Source organism: Rhinoderma darwinii, chromosome 4, assembly GCF_050947455.1.
Source record: "Rhinoderma darwinii isolate aRhiDar2 chromosome 4, aRhiDar2.hap1, whole genome shotgun sequence".
Classification (NCBI taxonomy): Eukaryota; Metazoa; Chordata; class Amphibia; order Anura; family Rhinodermatidae; genus Rhinoderma; species Rhinoderma darwinii.
The window spans coordinates 404,632,294-404,657,994 of record NC_134690.1 but is presented as its reverse complement, the minus strand read 5'-3'; the positions used below and the strand labels follow the sequence as shown (position 1 = coordinate 404,657,994).

Genomic DNA, 25,701 nt, shown 5'->3' with positions numbered 1-25,701 from the left:
CTGATCAGGGTGCAGCTCCCGGGAACGTCCCTGGGGACAAACTGTTTGTTCCCCTGCAATACCGGCTGAGGGTACTCAGGGAAAACCATGACTCCGCTCTATCTGGTCATCCTGGCATCTTGGGCACCAAACACCTCATTACCAGAAACTATTGGTGGCCTGGGTTGCCTAAAGACGTTAGGGCTTACGTCGCCGCTTGTGAGGTTTGCGCTAGGTCCAAAACCCCTAGGTCCCGACCTGCGGGCCTACTACGTTCCTTGCCCATTCCCCAGAGACCTTGGACCCATATCTCCATGGATTTTATCACCGATTTGCCTCCATCTCAGGGCAAGTCGGTGGTGTGGGTGGTAGTCGACCGCTTCAGCAAGATGTGCCACTTTGTGCCCCTTAAGAAGCTACCTAACGCCAAGACGTTAGCTTCTTTGTTTGTGAAACACATCCTGCGTCTCCATGGGGCCCCAGTCAATATCGTTTCTGACAGAGGGGTACAATTTGTTTCCTTATTTTGGAGAGCTTTTTGTAAAAAGTTGGAGATTGATCTGTCCTTCTCCTCCGCCTTCCACCCCGAAACTAATGGCCAAACGGAAAGGACTAATCAATCCCTGGAACAATATTTAAGGTGTTTCATCTCTGACTGTCAATTCGATTGGGTCTCATTCCTTCCCCTTGCTGAATTTTCCCTGAATAACCGGGTCAGTAACTCGTCAGGGGTCTCCCCGTTTTTCTGTAATTTCGGGTTTAACCCAAGGTTCTCCTCCGTCTCCCCTGGTTGTTCCAATAATCCTGAGGTAGAGGAGGTTCATCGGGAACTGTGCACTGTCTGGGCCCAGGTTCAGAAGAACCTAGAGGCGTCCCAGAGCGCACAAAAGATTCAGGCGGATAGTAGACGTTCTGCTAACCCCCGGTTTGTCGTCGGGGATTTGGTCTGGTTGTCGTCCAGGAACTTGCGCCTTAAGGTCCCGTCCAGGAAGTTTGCTCCCCGATTTATTGGACCTTATAAGATCATTGAAGTCCTCAACCCTGTATCCTTCCGTCTGGAGCTCCCCCATCCTTTCGCATACATGACGTCTTCCATGCCTCCCTCCTTAAACGCTGCTCCCCGTCCTGGTCCCCCTCGAGGATACCTCCTGTTCCCGTTCTCACCCCTGAGGGGGTGGAATTCGAGGTGGCCAAGATTATGGACAGTAGGATGGTCCAGGGCTCCCTCCAGTACCTGGTCCATTGGAGAGGATACGGGCCGGAGGAGAGGACTTGGGTACCTGCCCGTGATGTTCACGCTGGGGTATTGATCAGGAGGTTCCACCTTCTCTTCCCCACTAAACCGGGTCCCCTTAGTAAGGGTCCGGTGGCCCCTCATAAAAGGGGGAGTACTGTTAGGGATCTGCCAGGTACTTCATCTAGGTATACTCCTGGGATTAATCAATCCACACCTGAGGCCAGACCTGTTCGACTGACACCATCTCCCACCAACCAGGGTGGCAGGCTCAGGAGTGGGAGAGCCTATCGCGGCCTGGTCTGTCGGAGTTAGCTCCGCCCCCTGTCCTTTATTACCTGCCCTGTTCTCTCCCTCAGCGCTTGTAATTCTTTTGGATTCCTGGCCCCACTGCTGCTTGCTCCAGCCTGCTTCTGCCGTGCTTCTGCCTTGCTGCAGTTCTGCTTGACCTGCTTTGCTTTGCCCCTGGCTTGCTTCTGTCTCCGTGCCCGCTTGGGTGTACTCACTTCGTCCTGGTCCTGACTGTTCGTTCGCCGCTCCGTTTCCTCGTGGCGTTTCGTGGCTACTGCCCCTTCCCTTGCGTGTTCCCTGTTTGTTTTCCTGTGCACTTAGACAGCGTAGGGACCGCCGCCCAGTTGTACCTCGTCGCCTAGGGCGGGTCGTTGCAAGTAGGCAGGGACAGGGCGGTGGGTAGATTAGGGCTCACTTTCCCTTCACCTCCTTCCTGCCATTACAGGAGAGGCAGTAGAGGCAGCAGCAGGAGAGACAGGAGAGGCAGCAGAGGAAGGAGAGGCAGTAGAGGCAGCAGCAGGAGAGACAGGAGAGGCAGCAGAGGCAGCAGAAGAAGGAGAGGCAGTAGAGGCAGTAGAGGAAGGAGAGGCAGTAGAGGCAGTAGAGGAAGGAGAGGCAGCAGAGGGAGGAGAGGCAGGAGAGGCAGCAGAGGAAGGAGAGGCAGTAGAGGCAGGAGGGGCAGCAGAGGGAGGAGAGGCAGCAGAGGCAGCAGAGGAAGGAGAGGCAGCAGAGGGAGGAGAGGCAGCAGCAGCTTTGCGTCTTGCTCATTTGACCGTGACTCCATATTGTACTGTGTCAGTTCTATGTTATGGAGCTCGTTGCTGACTACACATACACAATATTTATTTTACAACAACCACGCCGCCCCGTCCCTGCCCTGAGCTGACGATTATGCGGCGTCGTGACCAGGTAACAAGGACGACACGTCACTGTGCAGTTGTTGACCACATATGAGGTGTCACACAGTTGGGAAGAACTTTCTAATATACTTTGTTTTATTTCCTCACCGTTTTCGCTAAGATCTCTGCTAGCTGTCAGTGAATAGAAACACTATTGTATATCCAGAAGCTAAAACTCTTTCCTGGTGTAGCATTGTTCCTACTGCTGAAGGTTGTTACAATGGATCAGTGTAGTAAGAGCTATCAGTCTGGACAGGAGTTACATTTGTGCTGATGCTGCGTTTAGCTCACAGAGGATTGTCTAGTCTGATACATTGTAACATGCTCATCAGCGGTGACTAGGACGGGTTTTTAGTGTCTCAAAATAAAAAGTAAAGGTTTCTATTCTATTTCAGAAAGCAGAGATTGCGGAAAGTTTGAGGAATTGAAATAGAAAATATAAAAATTAGTTACACTGAACAACCCCTTTATGAAGGGGATATTTATGACTTCAGATGTGTTTTAGTGGGAAAAATTATAGAAATTTTCCCATGTTTGTCTTGACTTCAATATTTACAATATTGCATGTGATCGGCGCTGCAACGTAGATAACAGTAACGTCTTTTTTTTGGTTTTTTTTAAACGATCATTTTTGGCCAAGTTATGAGCAATTTTATATTTATGCAAATGAGCTTTAAAATGGACAACTGGGCGTGTTTTTTTTTCGTATTTCCAACTGGGCGTGTATTGTGTTTTTAACAACTGGGCGTGTTTACTTGTTTTACTAACTGGGCGTTGGGAATAGAAGTGTATGATGCTGACAAATCAGCATCATACACTTCTCATCGTTCCCACCCAGCTTCTTTCACTAAAGACACAGCGTGACGTCACCCACAGGTCCTTCAACCTTGTCGTCGGACAAAGAAGATACATCGGCTGAAAGGCGTCCAAAAGGTTAATATGCTCGTCTCTAGGGAGTTTACTATACTTACCTGCACATGGTGATGCTGCTGCAAATTCAACTGTACGCCTGGAGCTGTGGTGTCTTCTCTCTTCCGACGCCAAGGTTGAAGGACCTGTGGGTGACGTCATCACTCCCAGCCAGCTTCTTTCACTGCAGACACAGCGTGACGTCACCCACAGGTCCTTCAACCTTGGCGTTGGAAGAGAGAAGACACCACAGCCCCAGGCGTACAGTTGAATTTGCAGCAGCATCACCATGTGCAGGTAAGCATAGTAAACTCCCTAGAGACGAGCATATTAACCTTTTGGACGCCTTTCAGCCGATGTATCTTCTTTGTCCGACGACAAGGTTGAAGGACCTGTGGGTGACGTCACGCTGTGTGTCTTTAGTGAAAGAAGCTGGGTGGGAATGATGAGAAGTGTATGATGCTGATTAGTCAGCATCATACACTTCTATTCACAACGCCCAGTTAGTAAAACAAGTAAACACGCCCAGATGTTACAAACACAAGACACGCCCAGTTGTCCATTTCAAAGCTCATTTGCATAAATATAAAATTGCTCATAACTTGGGCAAAAATGATCGTTTTAAAAAAAACAAAAAACGTTGCTGTTATCTACATTGCAGCGCCGATCACATGCAATAGGAGATAGGGGTTTGATAATCTGGTGACAGAGCCTCTTTAATCCCTGTGTCATGCTCCTCCCCCTCAGGCCCTGCACTACACAGCAGTGACAGAACACAGCGTGTTCCTTTAAGTACGTTCCCTACAGAGTTCAATTTGCAAGGGGTGCCTAAACTTTTGCATAAGACTGTATAAATATATATAAAGACCGTGTATGTGTACGGAGTCTTGATCTTATAAGGAGATATGAAATTAGGTTATGAATGCGAGGGGGAGGATATTTTCCAGAGCACAGCACACATCCTGCCCTGTGACCCTACGGAGAAATGCGTCCAACCGCTGCTAAGACCATAAGGCGGACAATGAAACGCTCGCGGCTTTAAGCCATGGAAACAATGCAAAATCTGTGAAATTTTTGCAAAATATGCAAAGTTTTATTACATGTGTTGCTACGATGAACTATAAAAGATTAAAGGGGGTGAATGCACCTAAAATGTCAATAGGGGGCAACAAAAGCAATGAGAAGAGTCTCTTAACCCCCCTCCATGTCTTAGACCCGAGGCTCTTCTTGCTTCAGGGGTCAGAAGTTTAAGAAGGTCATGTGACCAATTGTGACTGCTGATTGGCTGGGAGAGGCTCTTCTCCAGCCCTGATGGGCATTACTGGTGGGCATTTAGTCCGGAGGGGTGTCATTGTGACCTGTAATTGAGCGTTCATCTATCATCTCCCCTGACAGGTTCCCTTTAAGAGTGGCAATATGTGAGCAAACTAAAGGGCGTCAAGAAATGCCAATCCGGGGCCCCAAAAAGTGAGCCCCAACCTTCAACTCCTTAGACACCACTCACACCCCAAGTGCAACAAGGATCGTCCTGCAGAGACCTTCTGTATCACTATAATTCCTGGGGCCTGTGGATCCCATTGGTTCAGTAATCGGTGATGCAGTCCGGTAGGGGGATGGACAAATGGTCGTCTGCAATATTTGCTGCTCCGTGAGGGTGGAGCCATGATGTATTCTGGATGGTTCCATAGTAGATGAATCCGTCCCACTATGCAAATTAGGACTCCATCACCGCAGTGAATATAGAACCTATATGGTGTGATGTCATCAACTATGGCGTATCGATGATGTCACTGTTGGGGAGGGGCACCTCCAGTCCCTCCTCTATGACACATGGTCCAGTCTGGTTCTGTATATTGATACATAGCATTGTCCTCCTGTGTCGCTATATGACCGCCATAGACTCTAATGAGTCCCTAATAAAGTCAGATTGTCCTCCGTAGACGCTAGATCGGCACCCTGCGCTGGACGCTAAGCTCCTCCGTCTTCTGTACGGCCGCTTCCTCCTTAATGACGTGAGTTTTGTGCATCCTCAGGTGGATTATCTTCTCCACCATCTCTGCAGCCAGGTTAAAGACCATGGCGAGCCAAGCCAAGCCGAAAATGATCCACAGCGCCGCCAGGCTCCGGTAGATAGTGATGTAATGCTTGTTGGGATCGGTTCCTGGTAACGATGGGAAGACGTCATTTAATGTTCATATGTAAATCTACAAATAATGTGGTAGTAATACTAAGCTTTACTTTACATCATGTCTCATACTCCAATCACATCCAAGGCTGCACTCACAATGCCCATTTTCTTTTAGCTTTTAGGTTATTATGGTGCAACTCTCATCCCACATCTCTCAACTATTCCACTGGTTCAGTGTCTACATAGGCGATGCTGCAATGTGGCAGATGAAGTGTTCTCACAAGGCGCTGTATCATTAAAAGCTACATTTTCCATAATGCAAGGCACCAAAGTACACAGAGCATTATAGGAGTGTGCCTGTCAGCACAGTGCCGACGGATTCCAAGTGGAAACCAACAAGATTGTTTATGCAGCTCTGGATGTGACTGGAGTACAGGACCTGAGACAAAGTAACTCACGTAATTATCAACACATGAAAGTTGAGCTGAGCTTTCCTGACCAATCTTCTGTGAGCTCCGTACGCCAACAGCACAAGTCTCGAGTGCAACCTATTTATCTCACAGAGGATTGTCTGGACTGGATACATTGTAACAAACCATCAGCTGTGAGAAGTATTAGTTTTTCAGCCTCTGGGTGCAAAATAGAATGTTCTCATTCACTGACAGCAAACAGAGATCTTGAAAATGGTAAGGAATTGAAGCACAAAGTGTATTAGAAAGTTGCAGAACTATTTCATTATATACTAGAAACCCCTTATGCCTGCTAAATCTTATACTCCAGTCACATCCAAAGCTGCAAGAATCTGCAAATCTGTAAGAAAACATCTCCTAGCAATCCCTGCTGGCTCAGTGTCTCATCAGAGTTGTCTGTGCTGTAGTAGTAGTCTTTAGTGCAGTCTTAACGCCAGACCAGTAGTTAATTGGAGGTCAGATTTTTTTTTTTCTAGTTTTTCCGAGTCATCCATCTGATTAAAATCAAAACGACTTCATCCCTGATATTTACCTAATACGTAGTCTCCAAACCCAATGGTGCTGAGCGTAATAAATGCAAAGTAGAATCCCTCTCCGTAGCTCCAGCCTTCCACGTAGCTGAAGATCATGGGAGGAAAGACGAGGAAGAGCAGCGAGCCGGTGGTGAGGAACAAGCCCATTATCATCACTTTCATCACCTGGGGGGCAGAAACATACGGTCATTATCACCGCAGGTCACTGTACATTTGGGTGTGTATACTTATGCAATCATTAAAAAAAATAAAACAACTTTGCAAATAGTCTTTACTGAAAATGTTCTGTTTTGTGTATACAGCTCCTATGCAGAATTATGTGTTTCTATGGTGACAGACTACAAATAAACCCTGATCCTGCAGTCAGATGTTACTCTCTTCTACTTTCTGTAAGTTTTCAGGAAGAGGAGGTGGAGGAGCGTGGAGTAACACATGGCTGCAGGATCTGGACAAGGACAGACAATTTACCCCGGAGCCGCGTGGTTCCTGCGTGCACCTGCCGAGGGCGATGACATGGGCGTTTAACCCTTTGCCGATCTGGTTCAGGAACGCCACATTGAGGGGGATGCCAAAGAGAGCGTAGAACACGCAGAACACCTGGCCGGCCATCGTGCTCGGGTACAAGTTCCCGTAACCTGCAGATCACAAGTGTAAGAGATTATTACTGAACGTCAACATCAATGAGTCTTCCGCTATTGGGGTAATAAAGGGCTTATTAAACTTGTTAACATTTTCTAGAAACATCTGCAAATGTCCGAAAAGAAAAAAACAATCAGTACTCACCTATTCTTTCTCTGCCGATCCAGCGCTGACACTCTGACGGTCCTCCTGGTGGTCGTTTACATGCAGCCAGCTTGTGACTGCTACAGCCAATCAGAGGTCTCAGTGGTCATGTGCCGTATTCCTGGAATGAACTTTAGGCTATGGGCGCCATGATGCCAGGAATGCGGCACGTGGAAACTGTCAGCAAGAAGCTGTTGACCGATCTATTATTCTTATTTTGTTTTCTGCACTAAACAGAGAAAAGTTAATAAAAAATTTAATGAAGATTTTACCTCGATGTTCACTATAAAGCCGATGTTTCTCAAAGGGAGAGTTCTACCACAATTGCTGACAGTGTCCCTGTAAGTTTTTACAATAAATCTGTATTCCCATCTCTTACATTTATGACACATCCTGTGAATGTCTGATAGCTGTTGGTTCCAGCTCTGTCTGCTGTATATATCAGTGTGTAGTGAGCTCCCCCTAGTGGTGGCTGCAGGCAGCAGAATGTTATCATGTAACTCTATGGGAAAGTATATATCTGTCTGTTGGTCCCACCTCTGTCTGTATGCAGCCAACGCTATGGGGGAGCTCACTGAATACAAATTTGAACTCAATCCATTGAACATAATAACGAATACCTATGCAGTGAGCTCCACCTAGTGGTGACTGCAGGAAGCAGAATGTTATCATGTAACTCTATGGGAGCTGTATATATCTGTGTGTAGTGAGCTCCCTCTAGTGGTGACTGCAGGGAGCAGAATGTTATCATGTAACTCTATGGGAGTTGTATATATCTGTATGTAGTGGGCTCCACCTAGTGGTGACTGCAGGAAGCAGAATGTTATCATGTAACTCTATGGGAGCTGTATATATCTGTATGTAGTGAGCTCCCCCTAGTGGTGACTGCAGGGAGCAGAATTTTATCATGTATCTCTATGGGAGCTGTATATATCTGTATGTAATGAGCTCCCCCTAGTGGTGGCTGCAGGGAGCAGAATGTTATCATGTATCTCTATGGGAGCTGTATATATGTGTATGTAGTGAGTTCCCCCTAGTGGTGACTGCAGGGAGAATAATGTTATCATGTAACTCTATGGGAGAGTATATATCTGTATGTAGTGAGCTCCCCCTAGTGGTGACTGCAGAGAGAAGAATGTTATCATGTAACTCTATGGGAGCGTATATATCTGTATGTAGTGAGCTCCCCCTAGTGGTGACTGCAGGGAGAAGAATGTTATCATGTAACTCTATGGGAGCGTATATATATGTATGTAGTGAGCTCCCCCTAGTGGTGACTGCAGGGAGCAGAATGTTATCATGTATCTCTATGGGAGCGTATATATCTGTATGTAGTGAGCGACCCCTACTGGTGGTATCAGGCAGCAGAACATTATCATGTAACTTTATGGGAGCTGTTTATATCTGTCTGTAGTGAGCTCCCCCTAGTGGTGGCTGCAGGCAGTAGAATGTTATCATGTAACTCTATGGGAGCTGTATATATCTGTATGTGGTGAGCTCCCCCTAGTGGTGACTGCAGGGTGAAGAATGTTATCATGTAACTCTATGGGAGCGTGAATGGAAGTAGGGGATTCGGAGCTCTTTCTCAGAAAATGGAGCTCTGAGCCCTTTATAAATAACACTACACCTGTCTACAGGTTGTATGTGGTGTTGGTGCTCAGTCGATTCAGTTCATTGGAGCTGAGCAGTAGTACCAGACACAACGCATGGACAGGTGTGACACTGTTTTTCTAACCTTTGACAACCCCTTTAAATGGCGCAAGAGACCATTCTGAGCATTATGGGTAATTGAAGCATATGAGTAAAATGTTATTTAACCAATTCTCTATATATTTAGTGAAAGAAGTTTAAAAGTAGAACAACCCTTTAAGTGACCGCTATTAGCTGGGTCAACAAAAACGGATGAGTGGTCGTAGCCGTAGATTGCACTTAGACGCACACCTGCAAACAGGAGCCTCGCTCCGCTCCTCCCGTATACCCAGCACAGCAATCCGCTATAGCAGCACATGAACAACCCAAACACCGTATTCCGGGCGTTAGGAATTGAAATAATGAGCTCACACGCGAGACGTTCACTTGGATGAGTTTCGCTCCTTTTATTCTTCTTTTTCCTCTTTGTTTTAGAGCCAAGAACGCCGAGTCCTCAATTCTAAAACAAAGGAAGAAAATAAAAGGACGGAAACTCGTGAAATGTCTTTTCTTGCGCATGTCCCGCTATTATCTGGGACTGTTGCGTCCAGCTTCCCACTCTCAGGTAACAGGGTGGCTTTACCTATTGTAGTGATGACAGTTCCAGCAAAGAAGAAGGAGTTGCTGAAGTCCCAGTTACTGGGGTTCGACGCGTTCCCTTTAGGGTTCAGACCCTTCTCCCAGGCTTCCATGATGATCTGTAACAAGGAAAAGACACGTCACCAGGGCGATCCGTTCCTTTAAATGATGAACATGAGACTCATCAATCCCCCTGCTGGGACCAAATGGATCTGGTGGAGCAGCTGGGTCCTAGCGGGCTTAATAACAGGGGTGTATATAGAGCACCCCTCTTCTGGTGCTGCTTTATGCCCCCATTCCCTATACAAAGATAGGATGTCCCAATCTTTAATTGTGCCCCCCAATATCCACTGAAGGTCGTTACCCCTAAACCAGGTCAGTGTGATGCCTGTGGAGAGCGGGGCCTTATAACACCCATATGGAGAGGGGTATCGGGCTGACCTGAGCTGCCACCTCTCTCCACAGGTCCCAATGCTCCCGGGTGGGGGTATCTCTAGGGTCTATGCACCCCTCCAAGCGGACTAATGGTAGAAGTATATGGGCAGCAATCCTGGAACCTCTTGTAATGTTTTCCCTAATTAAGCAGAATCTCTATTCACTATAACTGACGCCAGCGCCAATGTCAGTAGCTGAGTGACCCGGTGCCCGGCACAGGAGGTAAGAACAGCTGGGCATGGAAACATCTGGGTACAGCACATCAGTGGCAGAACTGTTGGGGGCATCTGAGGCTTTTTCTCAAAAAAAAGTTGGAGCTAAAAAAGTTGCCAGAGTTTTGTCTCTGGATTTGCAAGTTCTGGGCTCTTCTTTTCGCTCTCACTTTGCCTCATGGACGGAGCCCCGCTGCACCCCTATCTCCCCAGTACATCTCGGGGTCCCCTGGTGGGAAGTGACATCACTAATCAGGTGGAATCTGATTGGTTGCCATAGACAACTGCTCCACTTTTCCTTTGCACCAGTTTTGATACATCACCCTGCCGCCTCTGCTACATCAGTACTTCCAGTCCTGGTTCATATATGTAATTTTATAGGGAATGTGCTAGGGATTAAACGCAATCTTCTGTATGTCATCAAACTGGAGCACTGGGTCCCCCAATGACAGCGCAGAAACCTCCGAGATCCAGCCACAGATGCAGCTTCGTCACTGATGATAAGCGCAGGGTTTATTCTATATTATGGACTCATCTTATCATTTCTGTTTAGTGATCGCCCATGATGTCCTGAACTGCAGTTCCTCTCGGAGAGACATCTAGAACTCTGTTCATCCTGATCCCCCTTGTTCATGAATGAAATGCCAGAATTACAGTAAAGACTGAACTTTACATAGGAAAAGCAGAAACTGGTGCAAAGTGACTGCAGATTTTTATGTCCCTCAGGGTCTGTGGAAAGATGGGTGATAACCCTTACGGGCACTGTGATGGCTTCTAATCGTGGTTGTACCCCAGGGTCTGTTACCTGTGAAGAAGCCAAAGACCAGCAGAGCCAGACACAGTATCTTATCATATCATAATACTTATATCCATAGCTCCCCATAGCAGGGCCAGCCTCAGTGTCCCCCGAAACAGTGCCATTTATAGTCTCCATAGCAGTGTCAGCCTCAGTGTCTCCATATTAGTGCCAGCCACAGCTGATTAGAATATTAATAGTCTCCACACAGGGGGGCAAATCGGGGGCTGATATTTCAGGGTCATTATTATTTTGTAGACTGCAGCTTATGGCCGGGATCAGCACTGACTCCACATTTATCAATGTATTTTCTCAATTTTTGCGGTATATTTTATTTAAAAATAGCGTCTAACCTGCTGTGCGCCATATTTATAAACTATTTGCTCCATTATTTAGAGTCACTTGCGCCCTGCACACCAGCTTGTAAAAATGGCGTGAAAGTGGCCGTGGCTTACCGCGTGATCAGGATTCAGACACTTTATAAAATCTGACTTTTTTAAAAGCCGCCTTTCCATCCTGGTGTAAAGAGGTGGATACATTTTAGCCAGTGTGAAAGTTAATGGCAGCGATGTTTGTTGTGACAAGTTTATCAAAGCGAAAAAATGCAATAATAAATTTGGCGCAACATATGTCAATAAAGTAGCCGAGCTTCAATTTAGACATTGGCTAAAATGTCGCCACTTGTGATAAATGTGAACATTGTGTTTATTCTGGTCTGAAATCTTATTTGTCTTTGATGTTTACAGATTTGTCTCCTGATTTCTTCTAGTCGCCGGTAAATATCTCCTAGCACCCGGCCGAGTCTACCGACAGCTATTATTCATGTTTATCTGATTGACCTTTGCGAAGATTCTGCAGGAAAATGTCACAGAAAGCAGAATTTTGTGGCAGGAACGCTAAGTGTGCAAGGAAATGGGTGAGTATATTGTTAAAATTGGGTTGTAAACCTTCTTAAAGGGAACGTGGCAGAAAATGACCTACTGAGCCTCACAATAAACTGACCATTCTGTACAGACCACATCTCAGCAGCCATCCTATTATGTTCACAGGAAGGATTACACTGACAGGTAACACCTATATATACATAACACAGGATCCACCATTCATAATAGACTGACCCTTCCTGTTCTGTAGAGATCACTTCTCAGCATCATCTCATTATCAACACAGGTATGATTACACTGACAGGTAACACCTATATATAGATAACAAAGGACCACCATTGACAATAGGTGATGGACACATCTCCCCTCCTCCCCCTCCCTGCACAGGTCACAGAGCAAGCCTATAATACTCTCCCGTAGAAGTCAGCTCCAGACTACAGGTCCCTATGGTCCATGTGGCTGCTGTAAAGCATATCTCTAAATGCTGTCAACAGCAGCCCTACAATAAAATTAAAATAAAAAAACTGATTAGAAAAAAAATATGTTTCACTATCTGGTTTTAATTAGTCAAATAGTAAGTAAATAATTGAAAGACCCACATCAGGTGAAAACCACCAATAAATAACCCAAGAAGGGACAAGGAATAAAGGGAATTAATACATATCAAAATATTTCTAAGTCTCCTGCAATGGTGGATCAGGAATAATGTGAGTGACCCCCAAAATACTTTGTATGGGAGCACGGCCCGAAAATGCGGGCGGCCGTCAGCAGATGGCCATGCCCGCAATCGCGGGCCTTGATTACAGGCACGGTCGTGTGCATGGGGCCTGAGCAGGTGCCCTAATGCACTATTGAATTATGAGCGGTACCATAGGTAGGACCTATATAGGCTCAGTATCCAGCAGTGTCTTTTATTAAATCGGCACTGACTATACAGATAACGGTTAAGTGGGGTTACATAGTTACATAGTTACATAGTTACATAGTTACATAGTTAGTACGGCTGAAAAAAGACACATGTCCATCAAGTTCAACCAAGGGACGGGAAAAGGGAAGGAAAAATTTCTACACATAGGAGCGAATACTTTTTTGTTCTAGAAAATTATCTAACCCATTTTTGCAGCATCTCCTGTCCCTGCTGTGACGGCTCCTGCGGTGTCTACTGTCCCTGCTGTGACGGCTCCTGCGCTCAGCTATTCCATAGATTCACAGTTCTCACGGTAAAGAAGCCTTGTCGCCTCTGCAGGTTGAACCTTTTTTTCTCCAGACGGAGGGAGCGCCCCCTTGTTTTTTGAGGGGGTTTTACATGGAACAGGATTTCACCATATTTTTTGTATGCGCCATTCATATATTTATATAAGTTAATCATGTCCCCCCTTAGTCGTCTTTTTTCAAGGCTAAATAGGTTTAATTCTTTCAATCTTTCCTCATAACTTAAATTCTCCATGCCCCTAATTAGCTTCGTTGCTCTTCTTTGTATTTTTTCCAACTCCAGGGCATCCTTTCTATTAACTGGAGCCCAGAACTGAACTGCATATTCTAGATGAGGCCTCACTAATGCTTTGTAAAGTGGTAATATTACATCCCTGTCCCGCGAGTCCATGCCTCTTTTAATACACGACAATATTCTGCTGGCCTTTGAAGCAGCTGATTGACACTGCATGCTGTTATTGAGTTTATGATTTACAAGTACACCCAGATCCTTCTCAACAAGTGAATCCGCCAGTGTAGCGCCCCCTAGGACATATGATGCCTGCAGATTATTACACCCAGATCCTTCTCAACAAGTGAATCCGCCAGTGTAGCTCCCCCTAGGACATATGATGCCTGCAGATTATTACACCCAGATCCTTCTCAACAAGTGAATCCGCCAGTGTAGCTCCCCCTAGGACATATGATGCTGCAGATTATTACACCCAGATCCTTCTCACAAGTGAATCCGCCAGTGTAGCGCCCCCTAGGACATATGATGCTGCAGATTATTACACCCAGATCCTTCTCAACAAGTGACTCCCCCAGTGTAGCGCCCCCTAGGACATATGATGCTGCAGGTTGTTGGTACCCAGATGCATAACTTTACATTTATCTACATTAAACTTCATCTGCCAAGTGGACGCCCAAACACTGAACATTACTACATAGCTTGGTGTCATCTGCAAAAATAGAAATAGTGCTATTAATCCCATCTTCTATATCATTAATAAATAAGTTGAATAATAGTGGTCCCAGCACTGAACCCTGGGGTACACCACTTATTACCGGGGACCATTCAGAGTAGGAATCATTGACCACAACTCTCTGGATACGGTCCTTGAGCCAATTCTCAATCCAATTACAAACTATATTTTCTAAACCTATAGTCCTTAATTTACCCATTAGGCGTCTATGGGGGACAGTGTCAAATGCCTTTGCAAAGTCCAAAAACACTAAATCCACAGCGGCCCCTCTGTCTAGGCTTCTGCTCACCTCTCATATAAACACTATATCCACAGCGGCCCCTCTGTCTAGGCTTCTACTCACCCCTCATATAAACACTATATCCACAGCGGCCCCTCTGTCTAGACTTCTGCTCACCTCTTCATAAAAACACTATATCCACAGCGGCCCCTCTGTCTAGGCTTCTGCTCACCTCTCATATAAACACTATATCCACAGCGGCCCCTCTGTCTAGGCTTCTGCTCACCTCTCATATAAACACTATATCCACAGCGGCCCCTCTGTCTAGGCTTCTACTCACCCCTCATATAAACACTATATCCACAGCGGCCCCTCTGTCTAGACTTCTGCTCACCTCTTCATAAAAACAGATTAGGTTAGTTTGACAACTTCTGTCCTTAGTAAAACCGTGCTGGCTGTCACTTATAATGCTATTTATTGTCACATAATCCTGTATATAGTCCCTCAATAGCCCCTCAAACATTTTCCCCACGATGGATGTTAAGCTTACTGGTCTATAATTACCCGGGGAAGACCTAGAGCCCTTTTTGAAAATAGGCACCACTATAATGGCAGGAAGGAGGTGAAGGGAACAAGTGAGCCCTAATCTACCCACCGCCCTGTCCCTGCCTACTTGCAACGACCCGCCCTAGGCGACGGGGTACAACTTGGCGGCGGTCCCTACGCTGTCTAAGTGCAAGGGAGTACAAACAGGGAACACGCAAGGGAAGGGGCAGTAGCCCACGGAACGCCGCGAGGAAACGGAGCGGTGAATGAGTCAGTCAGGATCAGGATGAAGTGGAGTATACCAACGAGAGCACGGAGCAGGAAGCAAGCCAGGGGCAAAGCGAAGCAGGATAAACGGAACTGAAGCAAGGCAGAAGCAGGCTGGAGCAAGGCAGCAGTGGGGCCAGGAATCCAAGAAGAGTAACAAGCACTGAGGAAGAGAACACGGCAGGTATAAATGGACAGGGGGCGGAGCTAACTCCGACTGACCAGGCTGCGATAGGCTCTCCCACTCCTGAGCCTGCCACCCTGGTTGGTGGGAGCCGGTGTCAGTCTAAGAGGTCTGGCCTCAGGTGTCGACTGATTAATCCCGGGAGTATACCCAGACGTAGTACCTGGCAGATCCTTTACAACCACATTTGCGCTGCGCCAGTCCCTTGGCACTATACCAGTCACTAGAGAATCTCTGAATATTATGAAAATGGGGACAGAAATAACTGAACTAAGCTCTTTAAGAATTCTAGGGTGTAACCCATCAGGTCCCGGAGCCTTGTGCACATTTATTTTATTTAATTTAGCTTGGACCATATCTACATTCATCTAATTCAGTATATCAACTGATATATTAACAGCACTGGCACCGGCTACATCAGCTCCTCAGCACTGGCACTGGCTACATCAGCTCCTCAGCACTGGCACCGGCTACATCAGCTCCTCAGCACTGGCACCGGCTACATCAGCTCCTCAGCACTGGCACCGGCTACATCAGCTCCTCAGCACTGGCACCGGCTACATCAGCTGCTCCTTCTTCAGTTGTATATACAGAGCTAAAGAACCCATTTAGTAACTCTGCCTTCTCTTGATCCCCTGTGATCAACTCCCCATTACCATTATCTAGGGGTCCCACATGTTCAGACCTTGGCTTTTTAGCATTTATATGCTTGAAGAATTTTTTAGGATTTGTTTTACTATCCTTGGCCACCTGCCTTTCATTTTGTATTTTTGCTAATTTTATTACATTTTTACAGATTTTATTAAGCTCTTTATATTTTACAAAGGCTGCAGATGTACCCTCAGATTTGTATTTTTTAAATGCCCTTTTTTTGTCGTGTATTGCCCCTTTCACAGAAGGTGTAAGCCATGTGGGGTTTAATTTGAGTCGTTTATACTTGTTACCTACAGGAATAAATTTTGCACTTGGTTTATCATACCAAGATTGCCAGCCACAGATATATATATGCCCCTTCTCATAATTATACACTCTCAGCATCCGGTGACAGTTTTGCTGTAGTATTGTACAGTATCAGAGCATTAGGTAAGTGCTGCGGCACAGTCACATGGCACTGTTGGTGGAATAGCCGGGAACACCGTCCCGGTGGGCTGTGCTTTTCGCCAGTCACCGCAGCAGGGCAGCGATCTGTGTACGCTAGATACGGGGGCAACACTGCCAATTTTTATGCAAGCTTCCAGGGGTGAAGACCGCCGTACATACAGCAATTAAATAAATCAGCAAGGGATTGACATGAATCGAAGCCAATGAGAGAATTTCTATATTAATGTAACTGTATCCTAGGCTACTTAAGGGAAAGGATATCAATATAGCACGGCTGCAACAAGGTTTCACAAGCATTGATTCTATAGCGGCCTGATGAGCGATATAGGGGAGTATACAATGAACATCAACAATTGTTAGAGTTTGCAGTATAGAAATATGCAGGTGAGAATATCTAAGGAATGTCTGGGGTTGAGGGAACACTAAATCCAGAATTCTCCGGCAGTGTTTGTCAGCCTTCCTGCAGCAAAGGCTCATGTCGAAATTTTGTAGGGCACACGCGTGTTCATTTAGTTTTGATCCCTTCCATTTTCACCAGGCAGATGGTTAATGGGGGGGGGGGGGGGGTGCTTAGCTGATGGGCAAGGCTTATTCTTTCTTTCTTTATATATATATATTACAGTTTTGATTGCAAAGTAAAATAAAAATAGGATTAAGGGAGTGGAGGAGTTGGCTGAGACTTTTTTAGTTTTTATGTATGTGTTTTCTATATTTAGACTTGCTTTCAAATGCCTGGTGCGAGAATGTTCTGAGTGAGAATATCCAAGGATTGCCTAAGCATAAAATGCCTTTGTGAGAATATATGGAACAAGAATATCTAAAGTGAGAATTTCTACAGTGCGTAAGTATAAAGTGGAAATATCTGAGATGAAAATATCTAGTGTGAGAATGTATTGAGTGAGACTATCTGAAGTGAGAATGTCTACAGCAAATATATCTGAGGTGAGAATGAAAAGGTCAAGAATATCTTAGGTGAGAATGTGTGGAGCCCAAATATCTGAGGAGAGAAAAGGTCTAGTGTGAAAATGTATAGAGCAAGAATATCTGAGGTGAGAATGTATGGAGCGAGTATCTGAGGTTAAAAAATGTGTAGTGTGAGAATGTATGGAGCGAGAATATCTGAGGTGAGAATGTCTGGAGCGAGTATATCTGAGATGAGAATGTCTGGAAGGCGAGTATCTGAGGTTAAAAAATGTGTAGTGTGACAATGTATGGAGCGAGAATATGGGAGGTGAGAATGAATTGAGTGAGAATATCAGAGATGCCAATACCTGAGAGGAGAACATCTAGTGTGAGAATAACTGAGGTGACAAAATGTCTAGCGTGAGAATGTGTGGAGCAAGAATATCTAAGGTGACAATGTCTAGTGTGAGAATGTATGGAGCGGAAATATCTAAGGTGAGAATGAATGGAGTGAGAATATTTTAGGTGAGAATGTCTAGTGTGAAAATGTATGATGCGAGAATATCTGAGGTGTTAATCTCTAGTGTAAGAATATATTGAGCGAGAATATCAGAAGTGAGAATGTCTAGAGCAGAAATATCTAAGATATGAATGAATGGAGTGAGAATGTCTAGTGAGTCTAGTGTGAGAATGTATGTAGCAAGAATATCTGAGGTAAGAATGTCTAGTATGAGAATGTATGGTGCGAGAATATCTGAGGTGAGATTGTCTAGTATGAGAATGTATGGTGCGAGAATATCTGATGTGAGAATGTCTAGTGTGAGAACGTATTAAGTGAGAATATCACAAGTGAGAATGTCTAGAGCGAAAATATCTGAGGTATGAACGAATGGAGTGAGAAAGTCTAGTGTCAGAATGTATGGAGCAAGAATATTTGAGGTGGGAATGAATATACTGAGAATATCCGAGGTGAGAATGAATTCACTGATAATATCCGAGGTAAGAATGTATGGAGTGAGAATATCTGAGGTGAGAATATCTGAAGCACGAATGAAAATATCTGAGAATATCTGAGATAAAAAAATGTCTAGTGTGAGAATTTTGGAGCAAGAATATCTGAGATGAGAATCTATGGAGTGAGAATATCTAAGATGAGAATGTTTAGTGTGAAAATGTATGGAGCAAGAATATCGCAGGTAAGAATGTCTAGAGTGATAATGTATCGTGTGAAAATGTTTGAAGTTAGAATTTCTATTGTAAGAATGTATAGAATGTATGAAGTGAAAATATGTTTGTGAGAATGTCCGGGGTGAGAATATCCTGCATTCTAATGTCTTAGCTTCCAATCAGTTCACTTGTTTGACAGAGCAAATTGCCGTTCACCAGATCAGAAAATAAAATGTAAACTTTGGCCTACATGTCTACATTAAAGCCTATGTACACCTTTGAAATCGTTGTTTTTTTTTTCTAATAAAACAATGTATCAGTGTGATTGGTGCAACTTTGTAATTATTTTTTTTTTATTATTATTTTTACTTTTTGAGATACAGCTGCTTTGTATCCTGTATACAGAGCAGCTATATCTAGCGCTGAAACCTGTATCCGTCAGGTCATCGGGACTGACGGGTTCAGTGACAGCGTTTCCTGTGCCTCAAACACGCAGCATCGAGCTGTTACCCATCACATCTAAGTTCTTAACTTTAAAAAAAAAAAAAAAACTTTTTCAAAGTTGTGCAGAGGCTTTAAACCCATCCCACGTAGACACTGAGCAGCTCCCGTCATTGAGCATCTCACTGTGACAGCAGCGACTTCCTAGTTGTAGTGGAAATAACGAGACCTCACAAGTTTTGAAAACAGACATATTTGACCTTTGTAGCAAAATGATCCTGTTTCGGATACCCCTTGGCCATAGAATAGTGCGGCCTGAGTGTCTCCACAGCAGTGCCAGACACATTAATACAGTAACTTGCTGCCCTTCTCTTCCACTAGGAGGCGGCTACAGATGAGCTGCCAATATAAGGGCAATGGTGCAGTGCTGACCATGCGGGATTGTCCCGCTGAGGGGTCTGAAAGCTGCAGCGCAGCCGCGTCATTGTATTAACTTGGCCTAATGCCTCCTGACATCACACAATAATGTACTAATATACGTCACTATAGGTATCCAGGGTGTGATGTCAGCAAATAATATCATAGACAGCATTGACACATCTACTGCAGGCGACCATTGTGGTCAGTATTACTTCCAGGTGGAGTCACTCCTTAAATATCAGGGACCTGCCATTGGATGGGTCCCAGCAGTAGGGACCATGAAAGTGAATGTAATAAACTCACAAGATATTATGGGGTCTGACATCAGTAAAGCTCTGAATGTTTCGCTTCTCTGTAGAGGATTTTAGTGGTGACGACCTGCCCTTTACAGAATCGTTCCATTGGGGATACAATACCTTGGTTGAAAAAAAATAAAATAAAAAAAACCCCCTCTCTCTATATATATATATATATATACACAGTGTCGGGAAATATAAAAAAATATTCATCACCCTCTGGACCTTTCTACGTTGAGTTTTCTCGACATCAACAAAAAAATCTTAATGATTAAAAACGAAATAACTGAATGCATAAATATTCACCCCCATTACTAGGACACCCCGACAGTCAATAGGTAAAAGAAGTCACATAATTAATGAAATGGAGAACACATCAAGGTCCGTCAGTTCTTGGCAAAATGAACATCAAGAAGATAAAAGTGACCAGGTTATAAAAGAAGTGCCAGTCGGGACGGATACAAGAAAACTGAAGTACAGAGAAGTCAATCAATGAAAAGTGGAAGACTATGGCTCAGCTGGAAGTCTGCCCAGGGTTGACTATCCTCAAAGACCAAGTGATCAGACGAGAGGACCTATGACAACTCTGAAGGGGCTACGAGCTCCTGGGGCTGAGAAGGGGGGGACTCTGCATACAACAACTGGTCCTGGGTGTTTCACTAATAACAGATTTATTGGGGATTGGCAGGGAGAACGCCAATGTTAACACAACTCATATGACATCTTGGCTAGACCAAGTGGTAAACTCCGTTCTATGGCGGGATCGGACCAGAACTTAGCATTCTGGTAACAAATCCCCCAAAACACACGAGCCGTGCAGTAAAGCTAAAGCCCCCTGATTGTGTGGAATGGTCTCTGCTGCTGGCCCTAGAAGGCTTGTGAAGGCAAAGAGTGAAATGAGTAAGCAAAAAAAAAAAGAGAAATCCTGGAGGAAAACCTGCTGCAGTCTGCAAGAGAACTGCCACTTTGGAAATTGATTTTCCAGCAAGACAATGACCCCAATATAAAGCCAACACTACACAGGCTTAAAAACAGCAATGCTCAAGCTCCTGTAGAGGCCAAATTTGAGTCCGGAACTCAATTCAATTGAATACCTGGATGACGTGAAAGTAGCTGCTCACTCACCGTCCTCATGCAACTTGAACAATTTTGCACGGAAGAATGAGGAAAAAGTGCGGCGTCCAGATGTGCAAAGCTGTTCGAGACCGGTCTACAAGGCTCAAAACTGGAATAGATATATCTGCTAATTACTGACGCGGGGGGGGGGGGGGGGGGGGGGGGGGGGGTGAACAGTTACAAATTTGGCAATTTTTTGTTCAATAAACTGCCATGAATTTAGAGATATGCGTTGACTTTTACATTTTGAGTTTTTTTTTTCCATTGATTAGTATTAAAAACCCCAAACGACTGTGATTGAATGTAGTTAGACAATAAACATACAAGATAGAGGAGGATTGGACTGGTGCTTTCGTCATCATACCTGTACAAATTGTTCAATGGCTCCAGCATCTAAGCAGGTATAGTTCTGGAGGAACCCTAATTTGGCCAGCTGGAACTTGTCCCTGGAGTTGGCCTCGGCTTGTTTCTCTAGCATTTGGAACATCATCGCTCCCATAAACAGGTACATGAAATATCCCAAGGACAAGACGATCGCCAGCAGGGTCTGCCGGCTGCACCAGAAGAGCTGAGACATGACTGCGGACTATAGACCACCACCCGTATGGTAGATCATAACCTAGAGAACCATCGTTCCGGCACTCCTCGGAGATGGTGAGTCTATTCCACATACGAGGACTGAACGCGAGGAGTCCTGAAGAACTTCCGTTACCTCCTCATCCCAAGGTCCCTCTTTAGGAGTTGACATGAAACCCAAGAAGCTGCTTCAAGACGTTCTTCAGGGTCTCGCCATGGACCGTCATGACCACGTCTTGTGTCTTCTACCCCAGAAGATGAGCCTAATGCAGGTTGGTGTCTTCTTCTTCTTCTGCTTGCCTGACCTCACAAGTGTTCTGCTGATAATGGGGAGAATCATATGCCCAAGAAGATAACAGACGTCCTACTGCACCACTCAGCTGATCATCAGGAAGGAAGCTGGTTAATTTTTAGCTACTAAAAGTCATGGCATATAGATCAGCCTAGGTAAGAGTTGTCACCGGGAGTATAAGTAATGCGCATTCAATAGATAAAGGGGGAACATCCACGGCCAGGGTGACATCCAGGGATCCATTAGTAGATGTGTGTAGCAGGAGGACACTTTCCTGACTCATTTTTAGGGCCGGAGTCAGATTCAACCCGTACTTTAAAATATACTAGGGAATTACTTAAAGGGGGTCTCCACTTTAGACAATCCCTACTTATTAGAAGAGCCCCTTGACAATAAGTAGATCACAAAGTCTCCCCCTGCCGGGATCCTCAGCGATCACCTTTAATCTGTGGGGAAACCTGGCAGTAAGTGTTCAGTTTCCCTGCAGCGCCACCACAGGAGAAATTAAGCATTACACAGTGTCCATTCATATCAATGGGTTAAAAAGTCTAACTTGCAGTCTCTGAAGAAATTTCTTTATGATATCAAAACTGCGCCTCACCGCTCGAAAGAAGTTTGTATCCGCAATATGGGTACGAGAAACCGGCAATATCCGATATCCTCTTCACAGGACGGCACTGCACACACCACGGGGTTAATGTAACCGTTATTCTTCACACCTCCGTGCTGCACTTTTCCACCTTGCTGGTCCTTCTAGTTCTCCAACTCAAAGGTGTCGGGAAAATCCAAGAGCCCTTCTGTCCACGAGTTTTCAAGATGGCGGAAGCAGCTGGACGATGTGTAAAACGGCAACGAGGCGAATGACACTCACAGCGATCAGGAATAAAGCAACGCATCACAGACTTAGTAACACGCGGCGCCCCCTGTCTGCCGGAGCCGGGGCTTGGTCTTCTCGGCTTCTTCTATATGAGACGTGACCTCTTCTTCCTCTTATACAGCGGCTGATGTTATCAATGATCTTCTCTTATACGGAAATACAAGAGCAGAAAACGCAACCGACGTCTCTATGACTCCACGTATATTGTCCACTCCCCGAACACCGCGACACGTATTTCCACATCTTCCATATATCAGAATTACTCTCATAACTGTATATATTGTTGTGACCTCGTAGTATATACTCTCCCCTGATATGTATGATCCCCTATATATTCAGTGTGATTCTCCTCAAGTCTAATCCTATCAGCCGAATATTCAAATTTACCGCTCACACGTGTCTATAAAATACAATATCATGTGGTACAATGGGACCAATCAGCGAGTGTGACGGCCGGCCAATCACAGAGCACGCTCATCCACTGACTTGTTTGTATATACGTCACTATTAACCCCTTAGTGACCGGCCTATTTCAGACCTTAATGACTAAGCTGATTTTTTTTTTTACGTTTTTCCATCGTCGCATCCCATGAGCTACAACTTCTATATTTTGGCATCGACATCGCTGTATAAGGTCATGTTGTTTGCGGGACAAGTTGTATTTTTTAATAGCACCATTTTCGGGTACATACAGATTATTGATTAACTTTTATAAACTTTTTTTTTTAGGGGGAACAGAAAAAAAATCAGCAATGCGTCCTAAATCTACGCCGTTTACCGTGTGGTGTAAACATAAGAAATGTATTCAGCGGGTCGTTACAATTGCGACAATACCAAATTGACTACTTTTACACATTATTTTTCAAAATAATTTGTTTTTGTGTCGCCGTATTTTAGAAGCCATAACTTTTTTCTTTTTCTGCTGACAGATGTTTGAGGGCTTTTTTTTTTTTGCGGGACGACTTGTAGTTTTTATTGGTACCAAAAAGGGGGTTTTTAATTTTTTTTTACTTGGGATTTTTATTTATTATAAACTTTTTTCTTTAGTCTCACTAGGGGACTTCACTATGCGATCATCTGATTCTGTATTGCAGTGTATTACTGTCTGTGTATAACGGACTGGCACCTGTTAGGTCATGTCACTGGCAGGCATTAACTAGAGGCAGACCTAGAAACCACCGACCCCCTTCGATTGTATAGCGGGGTGCTGGTGGGTTGGGAGAGGGAGCCCCCTTTCTCCCTCTAAAACCACTCAGATGCAGCGCTCTGAGGGGTTAAGCGTGCTGGATCGATACTGATATCGATCCCACCCGCTCCAGCAGGTCTGATCCCAGCCCGCAGCTTCCCCTGGTAGCTGAGAGTGGGGAGATTTACCTGCTCCCGGCGCTGTTTATTTATCCCGATGCAGCGCCGTAAAAACACTAATGGGCGGTCAATAACAGGTTAATATCCCATTTCTGCAAACTTACTGTAGCTGTCACGTGATGTAATTAAACCAATCAATGACTGTGACACTGGACCAATCACAGTGTATTCTCCTTCACTGGCATGTTTATATATACATCGATACCACGTGACGTCCCCAGTTTCCCGCGCTGTCGCGTCCTCACAGGAAGCGGGTGAGCGCCCGCCGCCTGAGTTTTGGGGTCACATTATGTGTGAAGTTTGAGTTACAGCGGGGGCTCCACTGCCGGTGAATGTCATATCACTGCAGAACGCGGTCTGGACGGTGAATCCCGGAGGAAAGGATTAATAGGGGGAGTAGTGGTTACCCGAAGTGCAGCAGTCCTCTATGTATCCTCTCACTGAGGGCATGCTGAGGGTTGTAGTACCTCCTCAGGTGCAGAGTTGCTCATCTATTAAATAGACACGTCGTCTGTATCGTGTGAAACTACAACTCCCAGCATGCGGCCGCACCACCCGTAGAGACCAGAAATACAGTGACAGGAATGCAAAAACTCGATTTATTAAGAATGAAAAAAATATATAAGGTGATGACGTTTATAACATAAGTGAAATATAGAATAACTGGTATATAATGATACATAACTGGAATATAAAACACAATATAACTGGAATATAAAACATCGATGCCAAATGGGCATGAATCAGAAGTCCCCGCCGCTCATCCACCACTCCGTAGTTTAGTCTTGGAGCACCGGCTTAGGACTTTTATATCCTAAAGGGAATAAAAAAAATTTGATCATGTGATCGTAGTGTTAAGGATATTTAATGGTGCTTCCAATAACATTGGGTCCGGTGTCACCCGTATTCCACCCGTACTTACGGACTAGTTTTCCCTGCACCAATCGGCAGCCCCTTCTCTCTATCAGTGCTGGATAGAGAGAAGGGGCAGCCCTTTCGGGCAGAGTTTCCGCAGCGATTGAATGTAAAAGAAGTTCATACGTACCGTTGTCTTGGTGACGCGTCCCTCTTGACATCCAGTCCGACCTCCCTGGATGACGCGGCAGTCCATGTGACCGCTGCAGCCTGTGATTGGCTGCATCGGTCACATGGGATAAAACATCATCCCGGGAGGCCGGACTGGAGGAAGAAGCAGGTAATTAACTTTTAATACTCTGTAATTATTATGCGGGTCGTGCTCCCATATAAAGTCCTATAGACATGTCCTATCTTTTGCGGAGCCTTTCTACGGCACGGACACCTTCCTGTAAATATACGGGTGTCCATGGGCAATAGAAGTGAGTGGGTCCGTAATTACGGACGAATCCTATGGTCGTTTGCTTGGGGCCTTACAACACATAATTGGGTATTTAAATAGTGAGCTTTTGCTCTATCCATACCGTAAGTCAACCTCCCGAGCAACGCCGGGTATAAAAGCTAGTTCTGATATATGGAAGATGTGGAAATACGTGTCGCGGTGTTCGGGGAGTGGACAATATACGTGGAGTCATAGAGACGTCGGTTGCGTTTTCTGCTCTTGTATTTCCGTATAAGAGAAGATCATTGATAACATCAGCCGCTGTATAAGAGGAAGAAGAGGTCACGTCTCATATAGAAGAAGCCGAGAAGACCAAGCCCCGGCTCCGGCAGACAGGGGGCGCCGCGTGTTACTAAGTCTGTGATGCGTTGCTTTATTCCTGATCGCTGTGATTGTCATTCCCCTCGTTGCGGTTTTACACGTCGACCAGCTGCTTCCGCCATCTTGAAAACTCGTGGACAGAAGGGCTCTTGGATTTTACCGGCGGCTTTGTTTTGGAGAACTAGAAGGACCAGCAAGGAGGAAAAGTGCAGCACGGAGGTGTGAAGAATAACGTTACATTAACCCCGTGGTGT

The 25,701-nt window shown here is 45.2% G+C and overlaps 1 protein-coding gene and 2 long non-coding RNA genes across 3 annotated transcripts; 2 read left to right on the top strand and 1 right to left on the bottom strand.

The window, feature by feature from the left end:
- Positions 1–3,544: 3,544 nt before the first annotated feature.
- LOC142760332 (uncharacterized) lies at positions 3,545–6,669 on the top strand. The gene is made up of 3 exons (XR_012883299.1): positions 3,545–3,609; positions 5,346–5,438; positions 6,511–6,669. It is a non-coding gene; the product is annotated as an uncharacterized LOC142760332 (long non-coding RNA).
- On the bottom strand, positions 4,839–21,236 carry LOC142760330 (potassium channel subfamily K member 16-like). The gene is made up of 5 exons (XM_075863487.1): positions 21,024–21,236; positions 9,499–9,613; positions 6,912–7,078; positions 6,443–6,608; positions 4,839–5,473 (listed from the first exon to the last, which is right to left on the bottom strand). The coding sequence occupies exons 1-5, from the start codon at positions 21,234–21,236 to the stop codon at positions 5,256–5,258; spliced, it is 879 nt and encodes a 292-aa protein (XP_075719602.1). The 3' UTR covers positions 4,839–5,255.
- LOC142760331 (uncharacterized) lies at positions 11,687–19,930 on the top strand. The gene is made up of 3 exons (XR_012883298.1): positions 11,687–11,853; positions 17,033–17,157; positions 19,862–19,930. It is a non-coding gene; the product is annotated as an uncharacterized LOC142760331 (long non-coding RNA).
- Positions 21,237–25,701: the final 4,465 nt, after the last annotated feature.

What these genes read in the sequence shown, in the direction of transcription:
- LOC142760330 (XM_075863487.1), bottom strand. Translation starts at nt 21,236, where the DNA reads ATGTCTCAGCTCTTCTGGTGCAGCCGGCAGACCCTGCTGGCGATCGTC. An exon ending in AACTGTCATCACTACAATAG is followed by an intron (nt 7,079 to 9,498) that starts GTAAAGCCACCC and finishes TGTGATCTGCAG; the next exon opens with GTTACGGGAACTTGTACCCG. An exon ending in GTTTGGAGACTACGTATTAG is followed by an intron (nt 5,474 to 6,442) that starts GTAAATATCAGG and finishes CATCGTTACCAG; the next exon opens with GAACCGATCCCAACAAGCAT.